Source organism: Corythoichthys intestinalis, chromosome 11 (genome assembly GCF_030265065.1).
Source record: "Corythoichthys intestinalis isolate RoL2023-P3 chromosome 11, ASM3026506v1, whole genome shotgun sequence".
NCBI classification, from domain to species: domain Eukaryota; kingdom Metazoa; phylum Chordata; class Actinopteri; order Syngnathiformes; family Syngnathidae; genus Corythoichthys; species Corythoichthys intestinalis.
The window spans coordinates 23920451-23933255 of NC_080405.1; the positions used below are offsets into that span (position 1 = coordinate 23920451).

The following is a 12805-nucleotide window of genomic DNA, read 5'->3' on the forward strand; positions in this document are numbered from 1 at the left end:
CAAATACTCGGTGCATTTGGCCTGCTCTGAAGTCGCTGTCCAGATTTGTGGTGCTGAATTCTTATATTACTGATTGAAGCCATTCAAAAACGTCTGCTTGCCAAACACAATAATGCGTATCAACACTGTGCTGTGGCTGACTTTAATAGTAATCTACTGAAGGCCGAATTCATCGTTATTATTTCCCCCCATTTAGTTTTGGATTGATGTGGGATTATTTCAATATTTTTGTTTGGCAGCGTCACGGACGCCGATGGATCATTATTGCGCCCTTTGCGTGAACACACTTCTGTGTTGAATCTAAGCTAATTTCCAATGCAAAATGCAAAAGGAGATGAAATATGTGATTACCAAGATGTTTCAAATGGGGTGCAAGGGTGAAGGGGGCTAAAGTTTCTTGATGGAATTCCATGAAGGTCACCAGGGAGCCAATTTTTTTTTTTTCTTTCAAAATGTTTTTTTTTTTTAAATGATGTGCAAAATAACTTTTCAAAAACACCAATAACAGCAACCTCCATTTCCTAATATTTGTTTTTGGTGCTCACCTGCTGGCTCTCAAAGGTCCAGGTACTGTCAGGTAAAGAGGCATCCAGGACGCTGATAACCTCCTTAAAATCAGTGGTACTGCTTGGCTTCACCAAAGTAAAATCACTATACTCTGACATGGGAGACATGCAGGACCTGAAGGAGTGACTCTGAGACATGACATCTCCTCCCAGAACCTCCACATACTTGATAGGTCCATCAGTGTTAAGCTGAATTTGTAGATTTCTGTTGGGCTTCTTGTCCTCGTCACAGTGTGTCCGTCTCAAGCAGCAACTAGCACCACTCGTGCTGCTCCTCATGCATTTCACCGCTAAGACCAGCAAAGTTAGGAGAGACAGTACGGAAACCGAGGCCAGTGACACGATTAAATAAAGTGTCATTCTCCCCCCTTTCATGCTGGGTTCAGACGCCGATCTGTGTCTCAGCTCCAACATGGGTTCGAGCAGGCCGTCCTCTAACAGAATGGAAAGTGTGATGGTGGTCGAGCGGATTGGTTCCCCATCATCCTTGACCTCTACGATCAACCTCTGAGAGGACTCGTCATGCTCTGACATGGGACGTTTAGTCCTCACCTCTCCTGTGTACAAAGTCAGCGAGAAAAGAGATGCGTCCGTGGCCTCCACCACTTTGTACGAGATCCACGCGTTGTGGCCCGAGTCTGCATCCACGGCAGTCACCTTGGTAAGCAGGTGGCCCACCTTAGCTAAACGGGGCACCCTCAAGTGAGAGGCAGCATGGGGGGAGGGGTAGATAACAGAAGGGACGTTGTCATTCTGGTCCAGGATGAAAACATGGACGGTGGCGTTGCTGCTGAGGGATGGAGAGCCCTGGTCCTTTGCCTCTACTTGAAAGTTAAACACTTTGACTTTTTCGTAGTCAAATGAGTGCATGCTGTAGATGCTGCCATTCTCAGAGTTCACATAAACGTAAGACGACACAGAAATGTCATGAGGTTTAGAGTCCATAATGGAGTAAGACACTTTGGCGTTTTCACCCGCATCCGAGTCCCTCGCAGACACAGAGAACAGTATGGAACCTGCTGCTTCGTTCTCTTTTAGATAGACATTGTAAGAGCTCTGAGAGAATACAGGAGGATTGTCATTGACGTCAGAGACGCTGACGGCTATTGTTTTCTGACTAGAGAGAGGAGGAGAGCCTGAATCAGTAGCTGTAATCTCAATATTATACTCAGACACTTTCTCTCGGTCCAAAGCAGCATTGGTGACCAAGGCATAATTGTTAGAAAAAGATGGTTTAAGAGTAAATGGGGAGTCTTTTGGTAGCTGCAACAATGCTTTGCTATTATCGCCTGAGTCTAAGTCTTTGACGCTAATCAGTGCTACCACTGTGCCAAGTGGAGAATTTTCCTGTACAGGACTTGGTTTAGAAGTCAAAATAATTTCTGGAGCATTATCATTTATGTCTTCAATATCAAGATGTAGCCGACAGTGGCCCTCCATTTGAGGCACACCTTTGTCTTTAGCGGTTATGTCAATCAGATATGAAGAAAAAGCCTCATAGTCTAGTTCCCCCTTTAAAACAATTTGTCCAGTTTGTTCATTAATTTCAAATGTAGATAATACAGTTTCTGAAGTGCGAGCCCCAAAATAATATGTAATTTCACTATTAACACCCTGATCAATATCTGCAGCTTTCAGTGTCCAAATTAAAGTTCCCTTTGTGCTATTTTCTTTTAAAGAAACTTTATACTCTTTTTCATCAAATACAGGAAAATTGTCATTAATATCAAGCACGTCAATTTTGATTTTACATGTTCCAGACTTAACAGGGTTTCCTCCATCCAATGCAGTTAATAGCAGCTGGTGTAACGACAATTTTTCTCTGTCCAATGATTTTTCTAGTACCAACTCTGGTGCAGTAAGACTATTTGATTCGTCTTTGAACTTTAGGGAAAAATAATCATTTTTACTTAAAGTGTATGTTTTCAAATAATTTCCTCCAACATCAGGATCCTCTCCACTCTCCAAAGGAAAACGTTTACCTACTGCAACGGATTCTGGTATTTTAAGATTGATTTCCTGTGTTGGAAAACGAGGGGAATTATCATTAATGTCTCCTATTTCCACTTCAATTCGATGCAATTGTAACGGATTTTCTAAAACAACCTGCAGAGGGAGCACACATCTCGTGCTTTGTCTGCATAAAGCCTCTCTGTCTATTCTGTCGTTGACCAGCAGCTCGCCCTTCCCCGCATCCACGCTGAAATACTGCTTACCAGCCTCGGAGGCGACGCGCAGCTTGCGCTCAAATATCTCAGACAGTCCTAAAGACAGATCTTTGGCCAAATTGCCCACTACCGAACCTCGTTTGAGCTCCTCTGGGATGCTGTAACGCGTCTGTGCGTCCCCTGTAGTCCACAAGACAAAATGCCACAAAAGAGCCTGCCATCGCCAGTCTCGGTATCCTATTGTCTTTGTCATCCTTGCTCCGTTATAAAGCAAGCATCCTCATCAACAGCCTCTTCACAGCGGTTGTTATATCCATGAAAATGAGGAGTATTCCCCAAATATTCATCTCAAGCCATTTGAGGAGAATAATGGAAATATATTTGTTTTTATATTTGAAAAATAGGGGCTGATTCCCATCTGTGTGTGCCGCAGCTCAGTGTATTCTTGGTGTTAGTGAGACGAAGCTTCGTGGGGGTAGGGACGAGATTGCTTTGTACAGTCTTCAACCCTATTGGTTCATAGCTTCAACAGCAACAGCCAATGAGAAGGAAGCTGATCCCCATTCACTCTTAGTCACAGCTCTCTCACTCACTCCACTTTGCAGGTCATTTTATGCTTTTATGACACTGAGTTGCAGGCTGCTTAATATTCATCGCGAAACTATATGTATGAAATAAAACTAGTATTGGAGAGCCTGTCATCACACAAGAAGGCAAAAATAATGAGACACTGTCTCAACTTAGATGTATGAATAACAAAATGCATTTGCAATATTTTTGTTATTCCACCACCGATTTTGCTTAATTGTGGTGTATGATTCTACAAATCTGTGCCTGAATTGTTTCAGTGAGCTATATGACATAGATCTATCAAAATAATATCTTATGTTGACTCTGATGACAACAACAACAACAACAACAACAACAAAATAAAATCATGCATCACATTAAATGATGATTTTGTTTGATTTACACTGGTTTATACATGTAAAGATTAAGGAAATTTGACTATTAACGCAGTAATCATAGTTCAATCAAATAAAATGACTGGCGTTGAAAAAAAAAAAACCTCACTAACTTGACTTGTTCCAACGTCGCTGTCCACAACGGAGGTGCTGATTTTCAAAATTCAAGCCGAGAGGAAAAGATTTATTTCATGGGGATGCCTTTTTAAAAGTTGGAGTGCCATACACGCTACACTTTGTCAGAACAATGCGCTGAGACTGAATTTCAAGGTCATCGCCGGTGACTCAAAATCACTGTAATTGTTTTCTCAAAGTTGAGTTTTGAATTTGTTTTCGAATTAAAAGGACATCTTTTTGGACAACTCTGGATCTTATATGGGATGGACTTTATACCCCTTGATGGCTGACACAAAATGCATATAGTGAAAACAAGATAACAATTTGAGACTGAGTTTTTGAAAAATAAGAACCTTAAAAGTGGTGCACACAATTTAAATGGTTACCATAAATCATAATAAGTCCGTGTGCTTCAAGTTATTTTAAACCCAAAGTGGTCCTCACCTGCTGGCTCTCAAAGGTCCAGGTACTGTCAGGTAAAGAGGCATCAAGGACGCTGAGAACCTCCTTGAAGTCAGTGGTACTGCTTGGCTTCACCAAAGTGAAATCACTATACTCTGACATGGGAGACATGCATGACCTGAAGGAGTGACTCTGAGACATGACGTCTCCCCCCATAACCTCCACATATTTGATTGGTCCATCAGTGTTGAGCTGAATGTGAAGATTTCTGTTTGGCTTTTTGTCCTCATCACAGTGTGTCCGTCTCACACAGCAACTAGTGCCGCTGGTGCTGCTCCTCATGCATTTCGCCGCCAAGACCAGCAAAGTTAGGAGAGACAGCGCGGAAACCGAGGCCAGTGACACAATCAAATAAAGCGTGATTTTGCCCCCTTTCATGCTGGGCTCAGACGTTGCTTTGTGTCTCAGCTCCAAAACGGGTTCACTCACACCGTCCTCCAGCAGGACAGACAGCGTGACGGTGGTCGAACGGACCGGTTCCCCGTCATCCTTGACCTCTATGATCAGTATTTGAGAGGAGTCATCGTGCTCGGACACAGCACGTTTAGTTCTCACCTCCCCAGTGTATAAAGTCAGCATGAACAGGGAGGAATCTGTGGCCTCTGCCACTCTGTATGAAATCCAAGCATTGTGGCCCGAGTCTGCGTCCACGGCCGTCACCTTGGTGAGCAGGTGGCCTGCCTTGGCTGAGCGGGGCAACCTCAGATGGGAAGCGGCATGGGGTGATGGGTAGATGATGGCTGGGGCATTGTCATTCAGATCCAAAATGAAAACATGGACTGTGGTGTTGCTGCTGAGGGCTGGAGAGCCCTGGTCCTTCGCCTCTACTTGAACATTAAACACTTTGACTTTCTCATAGTCAAATGAGTGCATGCTATAAATGCTTCCGTTCTCAGAGTTCACGTAAACGTAAGATGACACAGAAATGTCATGAGTTTTAGAGTCCACAATAGTGTAAGACACTTTGGCATTTTCGCCTGCGTCCGGGTCGTTTGCAGACACAGAAAACAGTATGGAACCTGCTACTCCGTTCTCTTTTAGATAAACGTTGTAAGAGCTCTGAGAGAATACAGGAGGGTTGTCATTGACATCAGTGACACTGACAGCTATTGTTTTCTTACTAGAGAGAGCAGGAGAACCTGAATCAGTTGCGGTTATCTCAATGTTATACTTAGACACACTCTCTCGGTCCAAAGCATCACTGGTGATCAAAGCATAATTATTAGAAAAGGATGGTTTTAGAGAAAAAGGGGAGCCTTTAGGAAGATGTAAAGTTACCTCACTATTCTTACCAGAGTCAGGATCACGTACACTCAGCAAAGCCACAACTGTTCCAACTGCAGAGTCTTCTGGTACAGAACTTGGTTTGGAAGTCAATAAAATTTCTGGAGCATTGTCATTTACATCTATTACATCAACCTGCACTCTGCACCTACCTTCCATTTTAGGGAAGCCTTTATCTTTGGCACTAATGTCAAGTCGATATGAGGACTGTTGTTCATGGTCCAGATGATTTTTCAGTGATATAGCTCCACTTAATGGGTCAATATAAAATAATTCCTGCACTGATGGTGGCGTGTGTATGCCGAGAGAGTACTCTACTTCACCATTTGGACCATCATCTATGTCTGTCGCCTTTGTTGTAATAACAAAAGAGCCATTTGTGCTGTTTTCTTGTACTGATACCTTATATAATTGATTAAAGAATGAGGGAACATTGTCGTTAACGTCTAGAACTTGTATTCTAATTTTTGAAGTTCCCGATTTAACAGGATTTCCTCCATCCATAGCTGTAAGAATCAAATCATGAACAGCCTTTTTCTCCCGATCTAGTGATTTACTTAAAACCAATTCTGGCATTTTTCTTCCATTGTCAATCTCGCTGATTTTTAATGTAAAACATTCATCTTTGCTGAGTGTATATGACTTTACTGTATTTGTCCCAACATCATGGTCCTCTGCACTCTGAAGGGGGAAATTTATACCTACAATTGTGGATTCAGCTATTTCAATTACATGTTCACTTTTGAGAAAACTCGGAGCATTGTCATTTACATCTTTAATTTCCAATTCTATTCGATGCAATTGTAACGGATTTTCTACAACGACCTGCAGAGGGAGCACACAGCTCGTACTTTGTCCGCATAAAGCCTCTCTATCTATTCTGTCGTTGACCAGCAGCTCGCCCTTCCCCGCATCCACGCTGAAATATTGCTTACCAGCCTCAGAGGCGACGCGCAGCTTGCGCCCAAATATCTCAGACAGTCCCAAAGACAAATCTTTGGCCAAATTGCCCACCACTGAACCTCGTTTGAGCTCCTCTGGGATGCTGTACCGCGTCTGTGCGTCCCCTGTAGTCCACAAGAGAAAATGCCACAAAAGAGCCTGCCATCGCCAGTCTCGGTATCCTATTGTCTTTGTCATCCTTGCTCGGTTATAAAGCATGCATCCTTATCCACACCCTCTTCACAGCAATGGTTGTATCCAAGAAAACGAGGAATATTCCTAAAATTAACATCTCAAGCCATTTGAAGAGAATTACTGGACTATATTAAATTTTATATTAATATAAGAGCCGATTTCTTTCTCTGTGTGTCGCAGCGCAGTGCATTCTACGTGTTAGTGAGATGAAGCTGTGTGGGGGTAGGGACGAGATTGCTTTGTACAGTCTTCAACCTTATTGGTTCAGAACCCGACTACCACCAGCCAATGAGAAGGAAGCTGATCCTCATGCACTCTGTTACAGACATTGCTCTTCCTTATGGTGCTTTCATGGCAATTTAATGCAGGATGCTCAATTGTCGTTACATCCATGTGAGAATAAATAAAACACATTTTTGATAGCCTTTCAAAAAAATAAAGGATATGATAAAGACAAAATATCAACTTTTATGCATGCTTTACAAAATGTACTGGTAATTATTTGTACTTCTAAAACTAATTTTGCTTCAGTCTATCATTCTACTTCCATGTTGCTGAATTATTTCCATGAGCAGGATATGTGTGACAATATGAGTCAAAAAAATATCTATGTTGACACATTTTCCTGAACTCGAAACAAATCTGATGACAAGAATAAAGATTACAATAGACATATTATTTAGTTTGATGCACAGGAATTTGGCAGTAACTATAACCACAACCTCCATGTAAAAATATATTTAAAAAAATAGCAGTCTAGTGAAGCAGCAATCGCCATTTTAATGGTATTGAAGTAAAAGTACCTTCACACACACTTGACTTATGTCAACATCACTGTCCACACCCCAGGTGCTGAATTTTTATTCAGTAAAAAAATATTTCGTAAAAATTGGATTGCTAAACATGTTACTTTGTTTAAACAATGTGCTGTAGCTGACTATTACGGTCAAAGGCAGTGACGTTTTCCCTTAGTCGTATTTATTTTCAATTTTGTCAGGCACCTTATTGGACATCTCGAAATTCTAACTGGGTCCTTTGACTTTCCACACTTCAATGTTCATAGCTGGATAAAAATACTTAAGGAGATTAAACAAATGAAAAAACAAGTAATGCATTATCTTTTTGGCCTTTTGAAAAAAATTCAAGGACAACCAAGACTTTTTCAGTGTGTTTAAAAATCAACTGTTTAAGTCAACTTTTTGTCTGTGAGGCCATTTGGGAGATCATTTGGTGATCATTTTGTGAGTAATAAAAAAGCAACCATTGTGTCCTACAACATGTCAAACTGTTTTGGACAGCTACCGTTTGGACTTTCTACATCTAAATGTGTACGATGCTTTGTGGCTCGAACACACTGTTTAAGTGGTACAAGTCATAAAGACATATAAATTCTGCAGATTCACTGTGCAATCTCATGTTGATGGATTGTTTTGATCGAAGAATGAAGAAACAGCAAACATTCATGGTAAGCTGATTGAACACTCTAAATTGCCCATAATTAGCTGGGATAGGTTCCCAAACACCCGCGACCCTCGTGAGGATAGGCAACACGGAAGACAGAAAAAGACAAAAACAGCATGACTTGACAACAAATCGGATAAATATGAATGTTTTGATGCTAAAAGTCAACCAAGCCAAAACTAATTACAGTAAGTGTTTGAGGAAACGTGTACCAGACTGACAAACAAAAGTTCATGTTGTCACAAACATAGTCACTTTCGGCTATTAGGGTGCAAAATTTTTTCAATGTGAGCACGTCAATGCGTCAGATTGCTTTGTTTTTACAAAAACATACTGCAAGAACATCAAAAAGCTGCACAAAAGTGCTGGGGGAATTGATGAATCACTAATAGTTACTGTATATTGAAATGGGGACATACACATCAAGAAATCAGTCAGCTAGAAGTTGTCTTAAAACCAAAACAGTGGCTCACCTGCTGGCTCTCAAAGGTCCATGTACTGTCAGGTAAAGAGGCATCCAGGACACTAATGACCTCTTTAAAGTCAGTGGTGCTGCTGGGTTTGACCAAAGTGAAATCACTGTACTCCGACATGGGAGACATGCAGGATCTGAAGGAGTGACTCTGAGACATGACGTCTCCTCCCAGAACCTCAACGTACTTGATAGGTCCATCAGTGTTAAGCTGAATTTGCAGATTTCTGTTGGGCTTCTTGTCCTCATCACAATGTGTCCGTCTCAAGCAGCAACTAGCGCCGCTTGTGCTGCTCCTCATGCATTTCACGGCTAAAACCAGCAAAGTGAGGAGAGACAACATGGACACCGAGGCCAGTGACACAATCAAATAAAGTGTGATTCTGCCCCCTGTCATGCTGGGCTCAGATGCCGATTTGTGTCTCAGCTCCAACATGGGCTCGAGCAGGCCGTCTTCCAGCAGGACAGACAGCGTGACAGTGGTCGATTGGACCGGTTCCCCGTCGTCCTTGACCTCTACGATCAGCCTTTGAGAGGAGTCATCATGCTCGGAAACTGCACGTTTAATCCTCACCTCCCCAGTGTATAAAGTCAGTACAAACAGAGAGGTGTCTGTGGCCTCCACCACTTTGTACGAAATCCACGCGTTGTGGCCCGAGTCCGCGTCCACAGCCGTCACCTTGGTGATCAGGTGGCCTGGCTTGGCTGAGCGGGGCAGCCTCAGATGGGAAGCAGCATGGGGGGAGGGGTAGATGACGGCAGGGGCGTTGTCATTCAGATCCACAATGAAAACCTGGACTGTGGCATTGCTTCTTAGGGACGGAGAGCCTTGGTCCTTCGCTTCCACTTGAAAGTTAAACACTTTGACTTTTTCGTAGTCAAATGAGTGCATGCTATAAATGCTTCCGTTCTCAGAGTTCACGTAAACGTAAGATGACACAGACATGTCGTGAACTTTAGAGTCCACGATTGAATAAGACAATTTGGCATTTTCGCCTGCATCCGGGTCGCTCGCAGACACAGAGAACAGTATGGCACCTGCTGCGCCGTTCTCTTTTAGATAAACATTGTAAGAGCTCTGAGAGAATACAGGAGGGTTGTCATTGACATCAGTGATGCTCACAGCTATCGTTTTTTTACTAGACAGAACAGGAACGCCTGAATCAGTGGCGGTTATCTCAATGTTGTACTCAGACACACTCTCTCGGTCCAAATTACCACTGGTGATCAAAGCGTAATTATTAGAAAAGGATGGTTTGAGAGAAAAAGGGGAGCCCTTAGGAAGATGTAAAGTTACTTCACTATTCTTACCAGAGTCGGGATCACGTACACTCAGCAAAGCCACAACTGTTCCAACTGCAGAGTCCTCTGGTACAGAACTTGGTTTGGAAGTCAATAACATTTCTGGAGCATTGTCATTTACGTCTAATACATCAATCTGCACGCTGCAATGACCTTCCATTTTTGGTAGCCCTTTATCTTTTGCAATTATATCAATACGAAAAGAGGATATTTTTTCATGGTCCAAATTATTTATTAATAATATATCCCCACTTACCGGGTCTATATGAAATATTTCGAGCACCGATGGTGGCGTGTGTATGCCAAGAGAATACTCTACTTCGCCATTTGGACCATCGTCTATATCTGTCGCTTTCGTTGCAATGACAAAAGAGCCATTTGGGCTGTTTTCATGTACTGATACCTTATATAATTTTTGAACAAATGAAGGAACATTGTCATTAGCGTCCAGAACATTTATTATAATTTTTGAAGTTCCCGATTTTACAGGAACACCACCATCTTTAGCTGTAAGAACTAAATTATGAACAGCTTTTTTCTCACGATCTAGTGATTTATTCAACACCAATTCTGGCATTTTTCTTCCATTTTCAATCTCTCTCATTTTTAATGTAAAACATTCATCTTTACTAAGTGTATATGACCTTATGGTATGTGCTCCAACATCAGCGTCCTCTGCACTCTGTAGGGGAAAATTTATACCTACAATGGCGGATTCAGCTATTTCAATCACGTGTTCACTTTTAAGAAAACTAGGAGCATTGTCATTGACGTCTTTAATGTCCACTTCTATTCGATGCAATTGTAACGGATTTTCTAAAACGACCTGCAGAGGGAGCACACAGCTGGCGCTTTGTCCGCATAAAGCTTCTCTGTCTATTCTGTCGTTGACCAGCAGCTCGCCCTTCCCCGCATCCACGCTGAAATACTGCTTCCCAACCTCTGAGGCGACGCGCAGCCTGCGCTCAAATATCTCAGACAGTCCCAAAGACAGATCTTTGGCCAAATTGCCCACCACCGAACCTTGTTTGAGCTCCTCAGGGATGCTGTAACGCGTTTGTGCGTCCCCTGTAGTCCACAAGAGAAAATGCCACAAAAGAGCCTGCCGTCGCCAGTCTCGGTATCCTATTGTCTTTGCCATCCTTGCTCCGTTATAAAGCAAACATCCTCATCAACATCCCATTCACAGCGATGGTTGTATCCACAAAAACAAGGAGTATTCCCAAAAGTAATATCTCAAGCCATTTGAGGAAAATTAGGAAATATATTTTGGTGATTGAAAAAAAAAAATGTAGCTGATTCCTTTCTGCGTGTGCTGCAGCTCAGTGCAATCTCTGTATAGTGAGATGAAGCTGCGTGGGGGGTAGGGACGAGATTGCTTTGTACAGTCTTTAACCCTATTGGTTCACAGCTCCACTACCACCAGCCAATGAGAAAGAAGCTGATCCTTATTCACTCCTTATGTTCTTTCCCACCCCTTTGCGAGCCTTATGGTGCTTTCATGACTTATCTGCAGAGTGCCTAATTGTCTTAATCTAACTATATGTGAAATTTTAAGAAAGGAATATTTGACAAAAAAAAAAAAGCATAATAATGAGACATAGTCTCAATTCTATCGATGTGATTTTATTTCATTATTAGTATTACTCTACTTCTATGTTGTGGAATTGTTTGAAGAATATGTAAAATTATGTTTACATTGATGATGATTTTCTGCACTCAAAATAACTCTGACAAAAATAATAATTGTCATGAATTTAAAACTCAACAGCAAATACCCCTAACTATAATATTACATACATTTAGACTAAGCTAGAAAAGATTATGCAGACTGATCGATTCTATTTCAAAAACAGAAATGATAAAGTTTCGAGTAAATGTTAGTACTAACACATTATGCATCTCACTCGTTCGAAGGTTGCTGTCCATCATCGAGGTGCTGAATTGTCAAGTATAATAACGCCATCCTATAACTCTGCTTAGTTGTCATTTTTTTTTGTTAGTCAATGCAACTTCTTAACACTTCCACGTTGACTGTAAAGAGAGTCAAGATATTATTGCAATATTTTGCGGTCTACTTTGTGAGCTTTAAACAATTGTTGGGTCAAGAAACGTCAGCTTTCAGGGTCAAATCTATCGTGCTGTTTTGCCAGTTATGGCTGTACTTGCCGTAATAATTGTGGTTAAAGCAAATGCTTGCTAAAAAGAAAACAGTTGCGTTAACGCAAATGCTGTTGGTTACAATAGAAAAAAATGTTTCAGCCATTGTGTAATCCAACATTTCGAGTTTTTTTCTTTTTTTGCAGGGCTTATAGTTTGCACTTTCTCCATATAATTTGTGCTCCTTTGACATTCCCAATAAAGATAGAACGAAAATTAGTTCCTGAGTCTTGCTCATCACACATATACTAGTAGGCTATATACAGTAATTCTGGGCCAAAGGGATACCGGTGCAAGCACATCTACACATTAAAAATGCACTGCATATACTTTTGTTTATAGAGTGTTTGTGTGGGAATGCGTCACATTTTGTACAGGTTCACGACAAACACACCATGTGATCATACTGAAAAAAGTAATTTCATGATCCAAGAGGCCAACTCAAATGTAAAATAATAAGTATTTTATCAAACACAAATGCAAATTTTTGAGACAAATACGATTTTGCTGCGCTTTTAAAGAAACTGTCCACTGCCGTGGTGCTGAAATGTTTTAACGTGAGCACTGCAATGCATCAGATTGCCCTCATAATGAATATAGAATGTGGTGCAAAATAGTCACTAAATCTTTTTCAGACTGCACTTGATTAATAACTAATGGATGAATAAAAATCATGACAAAGTGGACAAGATGAGGAGTGCGTGTGCCGCA

General features: G+C 41.5%; 1 protein-coding gene across 46 annotated transcripts in view; it reads right to left on the reverse strand.

Moving 5' to 3' along the window:
• The window catches only part of LOC130923821 (protocadherin gamma-C5-like), a 313176-nt gene that overhangs the window by 22783 nt on the left and 277588 nt on the right, over window positions 1-12805 (reverse strand). The window contains exon 1 of one of the 46 annotated variants that reach the window (XM_057849838.1): window positions 8634-12773. The exons of 42 other annotated variants lie outside the window; for them this stretch is intronic. In XM_057849838.1, coding sequence (XP_057705821.1) covers window positions 8634-11075 — 2442 coding nt within the window. In that variant the 5' untranslated portion in view covers window positions 11076-12773. Of the gene's footprint in view, window positions 1-545; window positions 3582-8633; window positions 12774-12805 lie in introns of those variants that run through there. 3 more of the 46 variants (XM_057849855.1, XM_057849837.1, XM_057849856.1) reach the window with 3 other exon arrangements.